The sequence below is a fragment of the Aristolochia californica genome, unplaced genomic scaffold (assembly GCF_029961685.1).
Source record: "Aristolochia californica isolate CCGP_79_NKW_82.1479 unplaced genomic scaffold, dmAriCali1.0.hap1 SCAF_2, whole genome shotgun sequence".
Classification (NCBI taxonomy): Eukaryota; Viridiplantae; Streptophyta; class Magnoliopsida; order Piperales; family Aristolochiaceae; genus Aristolochia; species Aristolochia californica.
In genome coordinates this window covers 8,479,802-8,500,791 of record NW_027181881.1, presented here as the reverse complement: position 1 = coordinate 8,500,791, position 20,990 = coordinate 8,479,802, and the positions used below count along the sequence as shown (strand labels likewise).

General features: G+C 35.5%; 2 protein-coding genes across 3 annotated transcripts; one reads left to right on the top strand and one right to left on the bottom strand.

Moving 5' to 3' along the window:
• The first annotated feature begins 8,603 nt into the window (after nt 1-8,603).
• Nucleotides 8,604-15,318, top strand: LOC137955271 (agamous-like MADS-box protein AGL15). Of its 2 annotated transcripts, none has more exons than XM_068802132.1 (8): nt 8,604-8,825; nt 9,720-9,795; nt 10,905-10,969; nt 11,110-11,209; nt 11,415-11,456; nt 13,631-13,672; nt 13,767-13,936; nt 14,879-15,318. In XM_068802132.1, the coding sequence occupies exons 1-8, from the start codon at nt 8,644-8,646 to the stop codon at nt 14,958-14,960; spliced, it is 759 nt and encodes a 252-aa protein (XP_068658233.1). In that variant the 5' UTR covers nt 8,604-8,643; the 3' UTR covers nt 14,961-15,318. The 2 variants fall into 2 exon arrangements, with proteins under 2 accessions (XP_068658233.1, XP_068658234.1); XM_068802133.1 differs by lacking the exon at nt 14,879-15,318 and adding an exon at nt 14,016-14,425.
• A 267-nt stretch (nt 15,319-15,585) lies between these two features.
• LOC137955270 (serine carboxypeptidase II-3-like) lies at nt 15,586-18,847 on the bottom strand. Its single transcript, XM_068802131.1, has 8 exons — nt 18,346-18,847; nt 18,138-18,245; nt 17,770-18,044; nt 16,741-16,998; nt 16,529-16,647; nt 16,329-16,421; nt 16,111-16,216; nt 15,586-15,930 (listed from the first exon to the last, which is right to left on the bottom strand). The coding sequence occupies exons 1-8, from the start codon at nt 18,707-18,709 to the stop codon at nt 15,784-15,786; spliced, it is 1,470 nt and encodes a 489-aa protein (XP_068658232.1). The 5' UTR covers nt 18,710-18,847; the 3' UTR covers nt 15,586-15,783.
• Between the last annotated feature and the right edge of the window lie 2,143 nt (nt 18,848-20,990).

Genomic DNA, 20,990 nt, shown 5'->3' with positions numbered 1-20,990 from the left:
TTGGATATCTTAAAAGAGAATGCTATCTCTCCATGAATTCAAAAGGTGTAAGCTTTTCTTTCTTTGCATTTTCACTTTCTTATTCCATAGGTCGACCTAGGACCTTGAATTCTAGATAGAAGAACTTGCTAGAATTAGAATCTAGCCAATTAATCTCTGAGGATATTTATAAAGTCATTATTTGAGTATACACGCGGCTTAAAAGAGAGGCAAAATCTCTTTAATATTATTTCCAGCTAATAGAGTTTATTAGTGAAATTTCCCAAGCAAGGTTTCTTGGACGATGAATATCAATAGGTGAACATCGATAACAAAACATCCTTGTGTTCAATTTTGTGGTGTGTGCATGTTTCATATTATACTTACATTAATTTTTAAATTTTAATAGTAAGTTTTAATTTGAAATATCTCAATTCACCCCCCTCTTGAGAAGCCAAATGGGCCATCAATTGGTATCAGAGCAGGCTTATAGACCTTTGAAATCAAAATCTATCTTGATTTCATCCCTTTGATTTCATGGCATCTCAAGATAAATTATTCCTTCCTAAAGGATAATCAGTCAACCATCCCCCATTATCCAATGGAACTAACTATTGTTATTGCAAGGTAAAAATGAAGTTCTTCCTCTAATCCATGAATTGGGATATTTGGCTTGTGCCAAAGAATGGGCCATTAAGAGTTCGATTTTCACAATTCATGTCACTCAAACTATTTAGATAATTTTCATTTAGTTTGTAGCTTTGCTAAGAGAATACAACCCTTGCTTAAAGATCAATTGACCTTGGGTACCCAAATTTTTTGGGTCCAACCATCTAAACATTTGAAGACAAATTTATACTTCCCTTAGGAATCCAAATTTTCTTTACTTCATTTAGCTTTGATCTTCTAGCTGAACACTCAAATGCATGATGGGCATTGGTTCCACATTGGAGATTGATTTATGCATAGGTGATGATGCAACCTTTGTCACATTTGTCCTATGAGAACTACTAGATCTTCTTTCTATTCTAGTCACATGGACCTAAGTTCTATATATCACTTTACTCATGTGATGTTCTAATTTGTTTTGATGAGTGAGTTTTTCTAAAGTTAATTTCTCTAGAGCAAAGGATTAATCAAGGGCTTTTCTTTCAGCTACACATTTGTCTAATTTTTTCAAATCATTTTCTTTTTGAAGTTCTAAAATCCTAGAGCAAAGGTTATCATTTTTTGTCTTTCAATTCATGAATGTTTGAAGAAAGGAGTTTAAGTTTCTTTCATTCTGATATGAGCCTATCACTTTCTTTTCTAAGATCATCTAGCTTGGAGGAACAATAAGTTTTCAAGGATTCAATATTGATAAAACCCAAATTTATGTAAATGCATACATGTAACAAGACAAGGGAGGGATACAAATTGCAATTTGGGGGCATTTCTTTTTGAGAAGTCTAAGGGGTGCTGCCTGAAGGGTGAAAGTGGCAAATTAATTTTATTTTCTAGAAAATCTAAGGGGTGCTGAATTCCTTCTATGATTTCCCAAATTTCAACCTTGAGAACAAGGTTGATGCTCAAGATGGGTGGAATGATAGAGACCCAAAATTACCCCCAAAGAAAAAGATAAGAAAAAGAAGATAAGAGGAAGAAGCGAAAAAGAAGAATAAAAGAAGAAAGAGAAATAGAAAGTGGTGTCACTATAAAATGGAAAGTGATTCCACCTCCAAGAAAGAAGGGGGTGTGAGGCATGAGGTCAAAAATGGAAAATGCCCAAGGGGAGTGGAGTTTGAGGGAAAAAGGGATTTATCTTTAATTGTTGTAGTCTTTCAATTCCAAAAATCTCTCCTAGATTGACGTAATTCTTTCCTAGAATCTCTCCATGAATTATGTAATCCTAAAGTTTCCCAAACAATGCTATAAATAGTGGTGTTGGCTAAAGAAAGAAATTAGTCAAGCCTTTTTTCCAAATCTCTCTCTCTCCTCTCAAATTCGTACCTAGAACCTCTCCCCTGTTTTCTCCTCTCTTCTTCTCTTTTCCTTCTAGTGGTTTCTCTATCTTCCTCTCTTCCTCTACTTAATGTCTCTCTTATTCCAAACCTCTTTCAACGCTTCCTTCACTTTTAGAAAAGATAAGGACCTCACAAGTGAGGTTCATATCAAATTTTCATTTCTAATTTTGAAAGTTGCCTCAACTTTTTGTTTTCCTTTTGTTTTCTTCTAAGTGAGGACATAGATTCATCTACTTGTCTCATGAGTTCTTCCTTGTTTGATTCTTCATAACTATCATTCTCCGAAGTTTCATCTCGATCTCAAATGATTTTTCCTACTAAGCTTGAGTGCATACAATCTTCAATTCTTATAATGTTACTATATGTAGTGCCTTCGGAGTGTGAAAAACCATATTCTTTTCCATGTTCCTAGAAAAATCAGATTCTAGTTTATCCCATAAATCCTTTGTTGATTTACAAGATGAAAAAGAATCTACCAATTCATCATTTAAGGAACTAAGAATGAGTTACATAGCCTTTGTATTGCCATCAACTTTTGCAATGTCTAAGTCATCCCAATCACATACTTGTTTTGGAATAGATCTTCCTTTTACATTTTGGGATGGGATGAAGGATCCACTCATAGTTGTTTCCCATAATTCAAATCCAATGGATTGGAAGAAGAATTCCTTTCTGATTTTCCACCACTGGTACTGTGAACTAAAAAGCATAGGTACGGAATAGGGATCATGACCCACTTGGAACTTGAGGTGCCATTGAAATCAATTAGGAAATCAATTAGAATTTTGATTTCAAGATTTGTCCTACATTGATACCAATTGTTGGACTAGATGGCTTCTCTAGAGGGGGGTCAATTTAGATTTAAAACTAAAACCAATAAAAGTAAATGATAACAAAAATTAAAACATGTGCACACAACCATAGGCAATGATTTTTTTTCTTGATGTTCCCCTATTGGTAGTCACTGACTAGAACCCTTGCTCATGAAAAATTCCATTAATTACTCTATTAGATGAAAAGTAAAAAGAGATTTAAGGCTTTCTTTAAGCCACGTGTAATCCCCAATTATACAAATTGATCTCTCCCGTAGATATTTGATACTACTAGATTCTGGCTATAGCAGGCCCTCCCTTTTCTAGATATCTTGCTCTAGAAAGCCAATTGATCTAACTTTAAGGTACTAGAGATTCTCTATAAAAGAATCTATAAAAATAAAAAAGAAAACTAAACTCACAATCTTTCTTATGGAGAAATAGCCCCTCTCCAAATGAGATCCAAGTAGCCAAAACTTTAAGCGCAAGATGTGAGATGTATAGGAGATTGATGGAACTACTGAATGTAAATAGAGTAAAGAAAAAAGAAAGATTTGGGAAATTTTGAGTTTTTGTTATCTTCTAAAGGGTAAAATCAGAATATGAAACTCAAAAATAATCTCTTAGAGGTTAGGTATGCCAATATAAGCTTAACCGTTGGTCCTTTACAAGTTTGGAGGTCTATTTGTAAGTTCTCATCCAAACTAGCCATTTTGTGCTCATTAAAAATATATATATATATATATAAAAAGTGTTGATCAATCAGTGGAAAGGTATGATTGATCAAACATGTATATATAAAATATATTTTTTAGGTTCCTTCAGCCTATTAATCAATCAGGGCATCAATGAACAAGTTTTCAACCTTTCAAATAACTCATTGATCGATCAAAGCCAATTCAGTTGATCGATCATGCTTTTTAGAACTGGCTATGCAGAATTCTATATGATCGATCATGTAACAAGGGGTGATTGGTCTTGTAACAAGGGGTGATTGGTCTTGTAACAGGAGATGATTGATCATACTTTATAGCATCTTCCTGGCAACATTTTATATGATCGATCATGGTTGGGTCAATGATAGATCATGCTTTATAAGTTATACTAGACTGCATTTTTTATGACTAATCATGCCACAAGTATGATCGATTATGCCATATGTCAGTATACTATTTTGACATATAAGTATGATATAGGATTTACCACTTTAAAACATTTCTATGCTTTCGATCAAAGATGGTTTTAAAATATATCATACGATGAAGCTCCATAACATGGGTATGCTTACACAATCTAAGTTTAATTGTCTATCTACTTACATAGCTAAAATTCTTGATATGCTATTTGACTTGACTCTAGTCTTCAAGTCTTCAGTCTTCTTTTTGTAAATTATTCTCAACAATAATCTTCAATGTATTTTACTACGAATCTTGACTTGGCAACTTGATTAATTATCCTTTCATCTGAAGTTTTTGCCATAGGCCTCATAATATTTTTGTTGGAAGGTATTTGTCTAACATACATTGGTAACACCGTTACTAGTAGACTTTCGAGTTACCCATTGTGTTGTCATCAAAATAATGAAGATCTACATAATTGTACCATTTGATCTAATAATAGATGCTATTGGGACCTAAGATTATATTTCTTAATTTCTCTAGGAAAGATAAGGTGCATGGATGCATAAAGGATGCACTCATAAAATTAAGGGTAGACGCCAGTTAGACGATTAGTGTCAAGCTTGTCCTATGTAAAACATCAACCAAATTTCAATTTCTCCTTATGAGTTCATTGCAATAGATGTCATGTTATAGATTTTTGCCCTTGCTTAGTTCAAAGAAGCTATTGGGACTTGGAATATATTTCTTAAATTTATAGAAAAGAACTAATTGGATGTACAAAAGATGGACTCAAATTCAAGGTAGGCACCTGTAAGATAACTACTACCAAACTTGATACTCTTTGTATTTTTATAAGTTGAGCTGCTATCCCAAATTTGTTTAAACTATGGCTTTCAGGTGGTGCTTTGTTGCCTCTTTCCAATAGTAAATTTTGTTTCTCACATTTGAATTCTTCAGAGAATGTAACATTAGGAAGCATGGTTCATATATGTGCTAAATTATGTACTCTTCATTCACTTGATTATAAGTTGACATTGTATGATGGTGTACTTCATGATATTACTTGGGTTTCTCTATTAGTAGATCTTGATTTTGAATTTTATTTATTTCACAAATATTTTTAAGGTAAGAGGGGTTTTAAAGTAGTATTTGCATCATAGTCATTGCTATTTTTAAATAGCTTGTATTGGTTGTAATTTATATTTTTCTTTTCTCTATTTATTGTATTTGGCTAGTGGGCTACTGAGGTTTAATGTGAACCTTGGGTATTGAAATGAACAATTAGACGTGTGGTTGTAAAGAGCAATTTTCGGTTGTTGTATGTGATGAGTGGGCTCCACAAAATTTCATGCTTAGAATGGGCTTCGTTAACATCTCACAATTTTGATAGTGGATCTCAAATTGTAGCTTGAGTGTTGATTAAACCAATTTTGGCCCAATCACATAAAAATTTTATTTGAGAGGACTCTTGTTTTAGCTCCAGACATAATAATTTCCTCTACTTAACATGTTATAGTGCTACCATCTGATGATGGTATTCTTCTTAGTATGGATGACATAAAAACTTTCTTTAAGGGAATCGTTTTGTCTATTTTGGTGAGAAAACTTATTTTTAGATTCTCCCATTTTTGTTGCCATTTGACAATTTTTTGTTAGTTATGCCTAATGACATCTTATGTATTTATTGATCTTTAGACTATCTAGTGATGTAGTACTTGTTTGTGTACATATCAAAATAAAATCAACAAATTCATTTTTATCTCAAAATCCATGTGTGAAGTTTTATTTGGACAATGTCAAAAGAGGGAGAAGCATTGACTTACATTGAGTTTACAAATTCAATTTGGAATAATTAAAGGATGCATAAATTGAGGAGTAAATCATAGAAGTTTCAAAAACCATTGATCAGAGTTAGGAAAGAGGCTACCTTTGAAATTTTGACCAAAGATTTCATCGTGCATCGTGCATCGTGCATCGTGCATCATGCCCATTATAGTTTGTGATCATAAAAAAAGGGGAGAACAAAGGGTTGAAGTGGTGTCAAGTTCGTCATTAATTTTGATTTTATGATAACAAATCAAAAAATTCAATCATGACATGCAAGTTTAATTTTTGTGGAGTCTGTAAAATTTTTATAACTCAGAGACGATGCAGTGGACTACTTGAGCTATAGTCAAATGCTTCAACATATGAAACCAACTCTAAGATGAAGCGCCTCACCTACAATCAACTAACCAATAAGCAACAATTAACTAGCATGAAACATAAAGTTTTTAAATTTTCTCAGTAGTTATCTATCAAGGTGCATCTAATTGCCTGGTTAGTTCAATTTCTAAAAGTAGCCAACTCCCCATATAGAAGTCATCGACTAGTGAAAGTCAAAGAAATTTTGTAAAGCCAAATATTACACCTATAGTTGATCGCCCAAATGAAGAAGAATATCAAGTAGTTGACTACACAATAACCAAAAGTTGACTACAAAGAAACATTTTTTTTTGTACTTGCTTTAGTAGTCAACCAATGAATTTGCAATAAACTGTACAATCCAACAAAAAAGGCATCAATAGTTGAAAACACAACCAATAGTCATATGCCTGAGTCTAACCGAATCCAACAAGCAAGTTACGAGCAATCAACCATTGAGCTAGCAATCAACTAATGTTAGAGAAAAAAATCAAATCTTCATCTTGAGTCCTTCGATTCAATCTTTGTAGGTCTACAAAATTTGTAAGTGACCTACCATTGTGATTGTAGATCAAGACAAATATATTGCCTATCTTTTCATATTTTTGAGATTTTTTTATAAATATTTACTAGAAGAGAAAGAGTAATATTTAGGCAAAATTACTAGTTTTTTCTTTAACATTGGAAGGATTTCTATAAATGACTTGCATCCACAAAGTGTTCTAATGTTTTGATACAATGAATTTGTGCCTTCTCAAACTCTCCCACTTGATTTGAAACACTTTGTGCAACTCATATTAAAAAAAAGGAAGTCCTACTCAAATTTTCAAATAAGAACTAAGTATATTTTTTTGTTTGATTTTAAAATCTTGATATCATACTTAGATTTTGATTTTTGAAGGTGTGTTAAACTATTTTTGGGTAATTTCTGAATAAGTCTTTATTAGATGTCGTAAATTAGTAATTATATTTTTAAAATATTTAATCTTAACTAAAAAAATAACAGTAAGGGCTCGAAAAGAGGGAAAGAGCTTTCATTCTCCTGTGCTCCCTTACATATGAGATAGAAGGGGGAGCAGAGGAAAGCTCTCCCATTTTTCTTCACTTGGATGGATGAAGGGACAAAATCCATCGATGATAATCTAGTGAAGTGGAGAGTAGTGAAACTAAACCTAAAGTTGTCTTTTTTTTTTTAAAGCATTTGTAAATCTCTTTTGTTGGAGCCAAAAACATAATAAAAATAACATTTTTTCTTTGTTCATATAATAGTTTTTTACCTCCAGACAGTCTCTAAGATGTTGAACCTTCCTGCCAATTTTTCGGTATCTAAAGACCCATCTCATTATCTTGAAGGAGGAGGATGGAGGTTAATAATTCATCCTCATTAATTAAGCCATCCTTCAAAATTCAAACATCTCTAACATATCTTCTTTCTCCATTCCCCAGTCTTGCCAAATAGCTCCAATAACTCCATCGCAATCTTTGAGTGAATCATACGAGATTCGATACTCCATGTTGACTTCTACACTATTGATGATGAAAGATGATCGAAAGTTATTATCTTTCCAATGTATTTTAGTTTTTTCTCAGTACAAAATTGTTGATTGAAGTTAAGAGAAGGTACCTTAATGTGTAGATAATTTGTGGTTTTTCCTTGATGATAAGTCAAATTATATTTTATATAATTAAATCTTAAATTCAGTTAAAAAAATAGATTAAATAAATTTTAAAAAAATTATAATTAAGTTAATTTTATTCATATTAAGATATAATAACTATAAATAAAAAATAGAATTAAAAGCACAAGTAGTACAAAGAAAAATGGAATCAAAAGGAAAAAATGGGCGTTGCTATATCCTAATTAAGATGACTTTGAATTCCTTTTTCCCAAATAGTGATATCCTCAATTAGGCAAATCAACTGACGTCCACTTAAAGAGCTGCATCTCGAAGTTGTGTATAAAATTTAAAATTTTTACATCTGGCATTTTTGATTGTTTAGAAATTTAGGGGAAAGATGAAAGAAGAGGTTTCTTTATCGGTAATGCATAAAATCCCATATGAAACAAATGTCGAATATGGAAAAGAGATAAAAATAGATGATGGAGTCGGAAATTAGTAACTGCAATAAATAGAGGGCGCAGGGGGTCCATTAGCCTTAGTTGCTCCCATTTTCTTCTTCCGTTTTCCCTCCGATGCAGAGAAACGATTCGAAAATAAATACAACGTCTTCTCTCTCTAGTCTGTACCAGCCCTCTTTCTAAAAACGGTCACCGCCCCTTCCCAAAATAGCATACATTCATTTTTGAGACAAACTTGACAATAAATCTCGACATTCATCCCTTCTCCAAATGTGGCACTTCCCACTCTGTACCCGAGGAAACGCTTCCATGCAGCCTTACCCTTCTTTGCCCTTTTTGGAATCCCTTTCTCTTTACTCTTCTCTAATTTTAGAGCTATCATTACTATTTATTGAATCTCATTCGCGTGGGAAGACAAGGACGGTAGAAGGGGAAGGGAGAGCCGGAGAGAGCTCTGAAGAAACATGGGGAGGGGGAAGATTGAGATTAAGAGGATTGAGAATGCCACTAGCAGGCAAGTCACATTCTCCAAGCGCAGGGGTGGTTTGCTGAAAAAGGCTCATGAGCTTGCTGTCCTTTGTGATGCGGAGGTCGCGCTGATCATCTTTTCCAGCACTGGGAAACTCTTTGAATATTCAAGTACCGAGTACGTGAAACGTGAATGCCCCATTCGTTTCTCATTTCCCATCCTGATCCCTAGATGCTATATATTTACTCAATTGCTTGCATTGTGATGCATGCTGCATGATTAATCCTAAACTCATGGATTGTGGTTAGTGGACGTGAGATGGGCGAAGAGCAATATATGATTTCAAATTTTCAATTCACGGCCATGCTTTAAGTAGTATGAAGAGATGTGGAGAGATAGCCGAATGTTTTTGTTTTCATTAATTTGTTGATTACTATTTTTTAACTTTTTTGATGTAGGACTAATGGAGGTGCTATAACAAGTTTGTAATGGAGATTATTCATGGAAATTAGTGTGTTGTTACTTTCAGGAATTAGCTGATGATAGGAATTGGAAGTCGAAACAAAATATTTAGAAGCCACCTTGGTCATACATATATGTTTGTCAATGAACTAGCTCATGTTTGACATTATCATGACCAGCGTCGTTAGTGGCTTCAAGAACATTATGACTTAGCTGTAGAGCCTGGCTGGACCTTCTGTATGGAGTTAGGTTGGTGATATATGCATGCTGAATTTTAAGATCCTATATAAGCTCTCAATGTAGCTGTAGCTTCTTTGATTAGCAAACATGAAAATGAATGCTTATCCTTTGTAGAACAAAAGATTCCAAGCACATCATATAAGTTTAATGCTGTTACTAATCATTATCATCTTCTACCTTCACTATTTAAGAGAAAGACAGTATGCAATTTTCCGTATTGAAGATGAGATTCCTTTTTTTTTTGTTGAACTTCTTAGATGAATTTTCATTAAAATAGATAAGCATACACTACCAACTGAAAATCTGAATTCTTTGTAGAAAAATCACAAGGTAAACTAACTTGTCATTATCTTTATGTTCATTGTGAAGCATTAAAAGAGTGCTCGCGAGATATAGCCGGTGCGCTAGTGGTTGTGGCCCATCCTTGGTGGATTACAAAACAGAGGTAGCCTCTACTTGAGTGGATCATCATATTATCTCTACTATCCTGAACATTTTCTGTCTTTTCTATGTATTCAAATCATTTTTTGAGTTGAAAAATGACATGTCTTTTGGATGCATGATGATTTTCCTGCATGAGGTACATGCTGTGAAGAGTTTTTGTTTTGGTGATAGCACTGAGTTGTGAAATTTACTGACCTTGGTTGCCAAAAGAATAGGACTGGTAGCAGGGCAGGTTAAGTTGGATCGTAGAAAGACCTGAATCCACACCTGAGGAAAACCCTGCAAACCCATTCTTACATCATAGGGTGAAAGTCCTCCCTCTCTCTGTGTGCTTCACCCCACCCTTCTTCCCAGCTCATTATTAATATATACTAAAATATAATTTTTCAGTTTAATATTTTAAAGTTATTTTTAAAACCATAGATTAGTGCAGTTCTTAAAAACAATGGAAATAATATATCAGATAGTAAAACATTATATAGATTGATTTTGTTTGAAAGTAATATTCAAAAATAATTTAAATATTATTTTTTATGGTGGGTATGAAACCTGACATGCCTCCCTCATTCAAAGGTGTGGGGTGTGTTCTAGTTAAATGCCCCTCTGCTGCCATCCATGTGGCAAAAGATTAATGTTTTCAAATTCAAGGAGGCAGGGGAATGAAATCTTCTGGTGATTTACATGGTATGATTTTGATGACATTTCTAAAGTAATGTTTGTTTGGTGATATCTGGTTGGTTCATTTAGCTATGCTTGTTTCATTTCTGAAGTTTTCTTTCTTATTAGTATATTCTTGTGAAGTTTTCTACTGTCCTGTAAAAGATACAATGGGGCCTTGATTGCCTTCATGTGATTGTGTTCTACAAGGATCTTCTTTTATGCTGTTAGTTTTTATGTTTAAATCCTAAAGATTAATCTGTTGGATTTATGCCAGGATCTCAATAATCTTTACATTTTTCATCTACTTTAGTTCATTTTGTGTATATTCTTCATATGCATATATCTGTATATTTTTGTATTTTCTATTGGTTATGTCCTTGAGTGTCTCTTATAACTGCTGATATTGTATTTTATCTTATTGTATTTACTATTTTATTGCTTTTGGCGCAGAAGCAGCAATGCAAGGAGATCAACACATTGAGAGATGAAATCAGGAAGCTTCAAACAGTTAACTTGTATGTCACTCTGTGTATTAATGTGTTTTTTGTTAAAGTTTATTGTTTACTTCTGTTATATGGTCTGAAGAATGTGTGGCACCAGATCTCAATTCTTATTATTTTTCTCTATTTCCTTCTTCTTCTTTTTTTCCTTGTAGGCAGATGATGGGTAAAGAGCTCACAGGTTTGACTCTAAATGAATTGCAGCACCTGGAACATCAACTAAATGAAGGGATGCTATCTGTGAAGCAGAGAAAGGTATCAAAGAACTTAAGAGAAGTTTCTGTATTGGTCATGTGAATACTTGGACTATGTTTTCAAAAAAGTGTTTTTTGAAATGTTTGACTTCGTTGTCAATGATTCTGGACAAAATGGATACTTAAGCGTATTTAGATTATGAGTTTTGTGATATATTTCTTTTACATCTTTGTCAATGTTTCTGGACTAAACCTGCTTTTTTCAGGAGCAAATACTTTTAGAGCAGCTTGAGCAGTCGCGCCTACAGGTACTCGACACTATCTTATAATTTGTCATATTCATTTTGGTCCTACTATATCATTTCTTAGTTAATGTTCTTGCTATTCTGTTAGTTGTTAACAACCGAAATATTGTTTTTCCTTTTCTCTTTTAACTTTTTTTCTGTTTTTCAAAAACATTTATTGACTTTAGAATGTCCGGGTGATCTCAGTAATTAATTTTGCATTGTTAGATAGCTATGAATGTCCAATTGAGCCACCTAGTAGAGTGAATATCCCTAATCATGTGTTATAAGACTGATTAAATGCTCAATAAAGAAGGGGAAAATGTTTCAAAGAGGGGACCCTGTTAACTATTATCATCTAGGAGAATGTGGTAATTTGGAAGAATTGTCTATTTGAGAGATGATGACTGGCTGCATTCTCTTAGATATTTGTTTATCTAGGAAAATAGACATTATCTATTGTTTATCAAATATTGGTTACGTGTAACGTGGAGGATTGTCTATTTGACAGAGGATGATTGCATCAGATAGGCATTATCTTCAATATTCATTTCTGAAGAGTATAAGCATTATCAGTCTATATATAGTGCCTAACTAATCTTGGTTAAGGTAAAGATCAAATGTGACAATCTGGTACCTCTTCCCTTTTCTTCTAGAAATAATATAGGGCTGCATTTTGCACTAAGTAGCTTGGTTTTATGAGGCTTACTTTAAATTTTTTGTAATCTCAACTGTAAGCCCAAACCTATAGATGTAAATGAACTACCTCTACCAAGTTGGCTTTGTGAGGATTATTTATTGGTCAGAAGTAAACCAAACCAACCCAGTATATCTTATGTGATGCATCCATGGCTAATTACCTCCATTTAGATCTATTTTTTTGTATTATTAGATCCTGAATTTGAAATCCTTCCTTATTTGCACCGTTCAATCCTTTTACTGTGTAGTTAGTTGTGGTTCTTTTAAAAATCAATTGCTTGAGAAATTCTCCTGCATCTATCCTGCTTAGGAGAGAGAGTGCCAGTACAATAACTGATTGGCTATATCATATTGGGATTTGGTTCTGAGAATGTACGGAACTTGGTTAATTATTGGAAGGTCATACAAAAATAAATAAGAAAATCTTCTTTGGTGTAAATTCAATTTTTTGCAAATTAAACATCATTTGTTTTCTCCATTTTTATTCTAAATGGGCCGAACATTGTCATATTCTGTACATGTTGACTTAGTGCCCAAAGCAGCGGCTATGCATTACAAATATTTCAGTTTGTTAATAAAAATAAAAGACATTATGAGAATGGAGATTATCACATCCTGTGCTCTGGTGATGACCCTTGCAATGTCCAGAAAACAACTCTATTGAAGTGTAGCTTCAAGAGACAGTCAGTAACTCTTCTGGAGAAACGACTAGACATGATAACTTGGCATATGATATTGTGTATTTTACTTCCAAATAGCCTAATAAATATGTACTAATAATATTGAAGGAATAGGTTTTGTCTACCTTCTGCTTAGTGTGGAACTTGGCTCTCTGTTTGGCTCTCTGTTTGGCTCCCAGTTCTTGAATAACTCCAGTTGGACTACCATTGGCTAAAATGCATGTGACATCCGATTTCTCCACAGGAAACCATTACTGTCCTGGTCAGTATGTAGCAAAATGACCCCATGGAACTTAATGTTTCTGGAATTTAAATCTTGTTTCAATTGATAATTTCAAGCTTGGGGTGATTCTTTCTGAAGGTGAGGAGATAGACCCTTGAAGGTCCTTTGGATGGATGAGAGAGAAGTAACCTTTTATTGAAAATTTCACTTTTGGGACATGTCTTATATTGATCTAGTTGAATGCAATAAAACAAGAATTGAAGAACAAGAGAAGACGTGAATGAGGTGATTGAATCTGGAGCAACTGGTTTGTGATTGTGGTTTTCAACCTACTAGCTTTCGATGCTTATGAAGTCACCAAAACTTCAATCAATTGCATTTCTTGTTTGCTGCTTCTAGCTGTTGCACTCTTACCTGGAAGTTAGACTATATATGTCTCCTTGTTTTTTTAATTGGCAATGTTTATATGAGTTCTTTCATCAAATATATAATTAATTTGTTCATCTCATGTGCTAACTACATTATTTTATGGATAATATGTAGTTTATGGCTTTTTCCAGTTGTCTTTGGGTGATTTACTTTGCTTTTCTTATTAGGAGCAACGAGCCACTCTGGAGAATGCAAGTTTGCGGAAGCAGGCAATCCCTCACTTTCACAATAACAATTTTTTCATGAAAATCCATATTAAGTGGCAAGAATTATTGTTTTTTTGTTGGCTTTGTTGTTTGATAGGTTGATGAGCTCAGAGGTTTTCGAAGCTCAACTTCTCTGGCATCATACCTTGAGATCAATCCCTTTGATAGAAGAAAACCTCTGATCAAGACTGACGATACAAATTCAGATATGATGTGCAATGATACATTTCAAATGCAGAGAGAGTCAGATACTTCTTTGCACTTAGGGTAAAATTCGTTTCTTTTTGTGTAGCATGTATGAATGATACCTAGAGTTCAAGCTCAAGCTTGTTTTTATACATTTCAGCTCATGAAGTCAAGGATTAGATCTTTCTTGCTTCAGAAAGTTTGTTTGTCTTGTCCTGTCAAGAGGACCATGCCAAGAAGTGGAATAATGGCTGTTGTGCAATAGAATGGGTGAAAGGAGAGTGGCTCCCTTTGATGTGGGGCAGAGTGTTGCAACTGCATGGCAGTAAATTCATGAGAATACTTCACCACTTCCCTCAAGGAGTGATGATGGCATCTTGGATTAGAGAATTCTGAATAATTGTGTCTTTGTGACGTGCAATTGTAGCTAAGGTTCAACTTGTACCTGGTTATGGATGATCCTAATATCTTTATGTTAGAGCTGCATTGACGAAAAGGGCTAGCAGTGTATGGATTTGTAATATTAGATACTCTCTCTGTTTCTCTCTCTCCTGCTTGGTGTTCTCTCATTAGATTATATTTCATATGATATATATGGCTGCATGTTCTGCACATATTAAGATGATTGAAATAGATAAAAAGGAGGACGAATCAGGCAATGGGATGAAGAAACTAAGAACACAAGTATGATGTTCTAAATAAGCCATGCGCTCAGCTATTTTAATATTAAAAAGCCATTGGTGTATGATTCTAATGGCACTCTTGGAGTTTGTTCATGCTTCTGGGAAAGTATAGATGCTAAAAGTGAATTACCAACTGTTGCTGACATTCTGATATACTCATAATAAAAAAATTAAATCTTTGCAGTTCTGATGCCTTTTTTCCCTTAAGTTTTATCTGTCTATACCTGGATTTGTTATTTGATTGATTCTAGTGAAGGTTGGAAGCTAGTTTGATGCATTTTCTGATCAAAATCGTAATAGGCGAGTAATATTGTCATCCTGTGATTATTTCACACTGCAGGTTGTCAGATGTATACCTCAAAGAGAAAGAACCTAAGAAAGCATGCCCTGATGATGCAGAGATGCAAGCAGCCCCAGAATGAAGGAAGTTACAATGTGCATTGCAAGGCCTAGCTTTGGCTTGGCTTGGATTAAATGTGATGTGCTTGAAGCGGGCAGATAATTGGAACTAGGGATATTTTTATGATAATCTGCGGCTCCAATCTTGTGGAGAAGAACAAGTTTCAAAGATTTAGTACTGTTTCTTTTTATCTGGGTAGGTGTAGGGCGACAGTTAGTACCCATGGAATACGGGGATAGATTGAAATTTTTGGGGTTTCAGACAGGTTTTCGAAAGGATACTAATTGGCTTCTCAATGGGTTTTGTAAAAAAACAAAAACAAAAAAGAATTATTAGCATCAGCAGGATAAAAGCAATGAGATTGTTGAAGTAAGAGCTAATTTTTGGAGAACTGCATGCTGCTTCAGCAGGATAAAAGCAATGAGATTGTTGAAGTAAGAGCTAATTTTTGGAGAACTGCATGCTTTAATATCGTTTTATGTGTAAGATGCAGGCAATCTCTCAGGAGCACAGATTCACAGCATCCATTTGTTTTTGTTATCCTTTAGCAACTTACCAATTCAATTAGTGTTGTAGTATGTGTCAATTCTACCAAGGGTGAATGCATCTATAGCCTTCTGGTTCATTTTCATGTTAAACTCTGAGCATTCGGTCAAACTATAATCAAGTTGCAACTGCCTTGGAGAATTGATTCTACTCCATGAAAGAGGTAAGCAGAAGTACAAAGAAGCTTTAATCTAAATCCAATTTGTTTTCTTTCATTTGCTTGTAATCTAAATCCATCAATCCAGAGACAAGGCAGTCCTGTTGATCCTGAAAGCATCAAGGGCGGCTCGTTTTGGCTTTCATGGAGGTGGTGGAAGTTTCCCTTTCAGGAAGGCATCGATATAGAACTGTGCACGTTCCGGTTGGTAGCTCGGCACTTCATGCCCGGCTCCTCTTACAGTAACTAATGTCAGGCCTCCCTGGTACACTACACCATACCCTCCTACCTGAACAATTTTTCAAGAACAGAAACTATTCGGATCAAAACTTCGAAAAACATCTAATAAAGCGTATAAAATTTCCGGTCTATTATAGGTGAGAATCTTGCCAGGTTTTCTGTAATATCTACAAGATTTAACGGCGAGCTAAAAGAAGGTTCTGGGATAGGAACTCAGAAATTTCATTACCTCTCCATTGACGGACCAAGGTGCCCATGGCTTTTTCACTGCGAGTTTGAGTACTCCCAAAGAATATCTGGTAGAAGTAATGGGAACCCTTCCGTCTGTGTCACCGCTGCATTTCGATCCGGAATGATCGATCGAAATCGAAACTCAAAACATGTTATCGGATTTAACATGACTGAAATGAAGTTGAAAATATTTGTAAAATTTCAATTATCACTAACCTGTAGACCCAAACTCGAATGCCATTCTTAATCAACTCCTTTAACAACGGTAACGTGCTCGACGGGCTATCATTCCAGTCATCGATTACGATACTACATCAGATTGCCAAAAAAAAAAAAAAAAATCGTTAGCGAGAAACTGGTAATTAAGAGATATCTGCCATTCTAATCGATCCTTTAAAATTTGAATACTCCATTACCTGCAGGGTGACCAGGGATGATCCAGTTTGGTGACATTGGCATGAAGTGCCTTCTGTACTTGAGGCAGATTCAGATAATTCTCAATGTAGTAATCGCTGCATGGATCGAAGTCCACCACCTGGATTTACATACATAATCGGCTTAACTTAACAAGATAAAAGCAGTGGAACGATCGGCCGGAAAAGAAAGAAAGAAGGAAGGTGCCACTCACGGAGGCCTTTTTGGGAATGGCAGTGAGATGAGAAGAGCGGCAGAGAGGAGCATAGATGTTGTAGATGTCGAGGGGACGGACAGAGGAAGAAACCTTGGCGACAGCGTCGTGGCAAAGGGTGGTGACTGTGGCATTGGGAGTAAAATCGCACGAAGTGTGCACTTGATCGATGGTTTCATCCGAGATAAGCGCATGGGTCCAGAAGTAATCGAACATCCCTCGAGTATCTGTTTCATCGTTTACGGCGGCATTCCCGATCTGCACATCTTACACAAACTAGTTCAGTAAATTCTTATGAATTATCTAGTATATTCTTTGATGAAAAATTTACTCCGGAATACGGAATCACAGAAAAAAATACATATCAATTCAATTATAGGCATGTAAAAATGAGTTTCCAATTGATCTAATACGAATCAATTTCAAAAACTAAACCACGAAAAAGAAGGTAAACCCAAGAGAATTTGTAAAAGCAAAAAATTGATGCTCCACTGTCCGTGAAAAACAAACGAGGAAAAATAAACAGTGAAAAGATCAATGCAGAAAGACAGTAGAAATTACAGCAGTAACAAGAAACGGAGCTATCATGGATTGATGCAAATTATGAGAGACAATGCGTAACGCAGCTTGAAGAATAGCGCGACTTTGGGACCCAAACGCAAAGCGACGATGTCCTAAAACAAACTACAAGCAACAAGGACACCCAATTGTCGATTATTCGAAGAAAAGCCAGACGAAGGTCAATTTCAACTTCCAGGGACACAGGCAGTATGGGTTCTATCCCAACTCGCTTCACCGTTAAAACTGATTATTTTTTCAGAAAAAAAGCAGGAATGATGTGGGTCTCCTTTGTTGCGTGAACGAGTAAAGTTTCTTCGTTTGAAAAGAAAGATGATAAGAGGCGAAGAAGAAGATCGGCCTTCTTCTGAAGATTCAATTTCCTAGCTCCTTGTCGTATCTAGTAGTCAAGAAAAGGATTTATACTTTCACCTGGTAAAAGAAAAGAACCCAAAGAGAAGAGAACCTTACAGTGATCCCTTTGAGATTTATGATGCTATTCTTTCCCGATTTGTTATGTAGCAGTATGGTATGTGCAAGCTGTGGGACGTAGTGTCCGGCATAGCTTTCCCCTGATAAGTACAAGTCCCTGTTCTTGTATTCTGGAAATCTCTCTAACCAGTTTACCAGAAATATATATGCATCTTCTGCAGTTCTTTGGTCACCACTGAGTTTGTAATCGGAGGTGGTGTTGGAGTAAGAATAACCCACACCGGCCGGAGATTCCAAGAATAACACATTTGCTACTGAAAAAACCAGGTACCCAATGGAAAACGATATGATCAGTTGATGCCTCCGCTTGTTCAAATGGTTGCTAGAGATCAGAGAAAATTGCTTACCATTGTTCCATGCATATGGGTTTCTGTAAAGAGTTTTGCCGTCACTCATTACTCGAAAGGGACCCAGTTCTTCCATGGCTCCGTATCCGATAGAGGAACAGCCAGGGCCTGACAATTCGAGGGAGAAAAAAAAAAACACAAATAAAAAAGAAGATCACATTTGACATGAATGCTTGCTGTATAGTTTGCTGCGAATGAGATGATTTACCTCCGTTCAGCCAAAGCAGGAGTGGCCTTGAAGACTGCTTCTGACCCACGGCTTCAGCAAAATAATAGAAAAGGGCCCTGCCAGACTCGTCATTGACGGTTATGTAGCCTCCATATTGTGCAAAATCAACATTTGCAGGTTGTCCTGGCAATTTCATGATCCTGTCCTTCTCCTTTGATCCAGCCTGACGAATTATAACTCGATCGGGACTGAACAATCGAGTTTCGAACAAACCCGTTTTGCTGTCCTTCTTCTTAGTCTTGAGCAGTCTTGCAAGAGCATCCCCTTGCCTGGCTTGGCTTCTGAACACAACGCTACTCCCCAGAAGAGAAGCAAAGAAGAAGAAGACCAGGCCGGACTTCATTTCCCCTGATCTTAATTCCTCTCAGCCTTGTATATGCAAGCGCTAGCACAGATCGATGGGGGTCTATATACACTCAGAAACTGAATCTTCTTCCTGAAAATTTGTTAAACTTCTGCATCGTGGATGGGACCAGTTGGCTTGCAACTACCATTAGTTATTCGTCTCAATTGAGTCAAAACGAAGCTGATGAAACTGAATTTAGTCATTTCTCAGAAGAAGGGAGGAGTTGAGAGACGAAAGTGACCAAACGCATGCGCAAGGTCCATTATGATTAAGAATTACCAGTTACAGGTTTGAAGTCGAAATCTCTTTCCATGTTACTGTAAATGTTAAACCAATCGACAGTAGCTCGTCCCTACCATGTGAGGATTCCATGTCTTTCCTTACTCTAAATATGAACTCCTCTAAAGCAATTAATCGATGATCTTGCTATCACATAATAATAATAATAATAATAATATAAGACAACAAACACATTTCTTGTATTTGAAATTCTTTGTTGTTTATTCATTACAGCGTTCGAGTCTCAGAAAGAAGGAATCAACCATCTGAGGACCCATCCAACAACTACAGGCGAACGAAGTGGAGTTGGGCTACATCAGAATACTCATGATGGTTCTTTATGACAAAAAGCCTGAGCAACCGACGACAGCCTCCCATTAAATGTTTTATTTTCTTAAAACTCGCTTTCTCCAATTCGTTCTGGAATGATTGTCGAGTACATAACTGCCGCCATGTTTGAAAGATGGAAGCTGTTGCATTTTCTTCCTTAGGGTTTAGGATTGTTGAGGTGATTGGAGCTTTTACTTTTGTATTTTAAATTGAAGGATTTGAGCCTTGAAAAGAAATATTTAAGATTTAAACCACAACCTAAGTCGAAATAAATTTTATTAAAGCCATTAAATTTCATTTGAAGGTAATAAAACTGGATTTATTTACCGGAGGAAGCAAGGTGATGGTGTTGGTTGAAAGTGTTAAGAAATAATCCAACATGAATTAGTGAGTACAAATATTTTGAGTTTATTAGTTCGGTAAGAGGTTTCCGAAATTGGTTAGTCATTTTGAGATAGGCCTTAGACCCAACTTCACATGTATCAAAGTTGAATTGTTACAGAGAAATGCAACCCGTCTGATTTTCCTTTATCCGTTACATTTAGATATGGTGGCTTATATGTGTGGAACGTGGCAACTTTGCCCTATGGTTTAAATCTCCCTTGTGAGAAAGATGACTTGCCACAGTTCCGGTAAGATAAACAAGATCATTTATTGAACTAGAAAGCTGGGTTTGGTCGATCGGATTATGATCAAGTTCTGCATCTTATATTGAAATCATCTAGACGAGGAAATTGAACAATTGGCCAGTCTAGTTAAGTGTTAATACATTTTTTTTTCCATTTACAGTGATGGATCCATGAAAGGGAAGATCAGCATACCCTTAAACTGGTGTACTTTTTTTAAAACTATGTTTTGTCTATAATTGAAGCAAATGATTCTGATCTTCCTTTATTTTTGCATTTCTTATCCTTTTACTAAAATAATCAAGACACAGAAATAAGAATAATTTTTTTTTCAGTTCTCTTGGTTATATAAATATAAAATAAGAAGATTCAAGAAATCATTTCATAGATGCACTTTTTATATCTCTGTGTCTTCATTCTCCAACATTAAAAATTCATTTGAGCTGTTACAGTTTGGAGGGACGTGAAACTCTCAACTAATTCCAGCACCTCTTGTCATCAGATTCCTTCCCCATGTTCCTTCCTGCGGAAAAGGAACAACAGAAGGATAATCAGTTTCCAGATAAGAAAGCATCTGCAAGAAGCTGCTGGACCTGGGGTCGTGAATCGCGCCATCTGTCCTTCTGAGAAATACATTCTTCTGATTCGAGTCGGTCAGTAACAAACCTTCATCGCCGACCTTGAAAGAGATGTCTGATAGAACAGCTTGTATTTTTCCGTTTGCTCGTTGTGGAAAAAAAACCTATCGCGCTTGACGGGCGACACTACTGTCGGTTCCAATGGGACGATGCAAGTTGTGTTAAAAATTCCCTCCATATTGGACGATGCAAGCATGACTTCAGCACAGCGTAGCTAAGTGCGTGCAATAGGCAAAAGCTTTTTATGGTGGCGATTAGGGACAGTCGACAGAGGGTTTGATGGAAGTTTGCTTTTGACAGGAAGGATTTAACATTTGTGGACAATCACCTGCTTTTGCATTTCCGTTTTCCCTTTTAGAATGATGATCAGAACAGATCCGTGCATGAAGAATGATGATTTGCTGA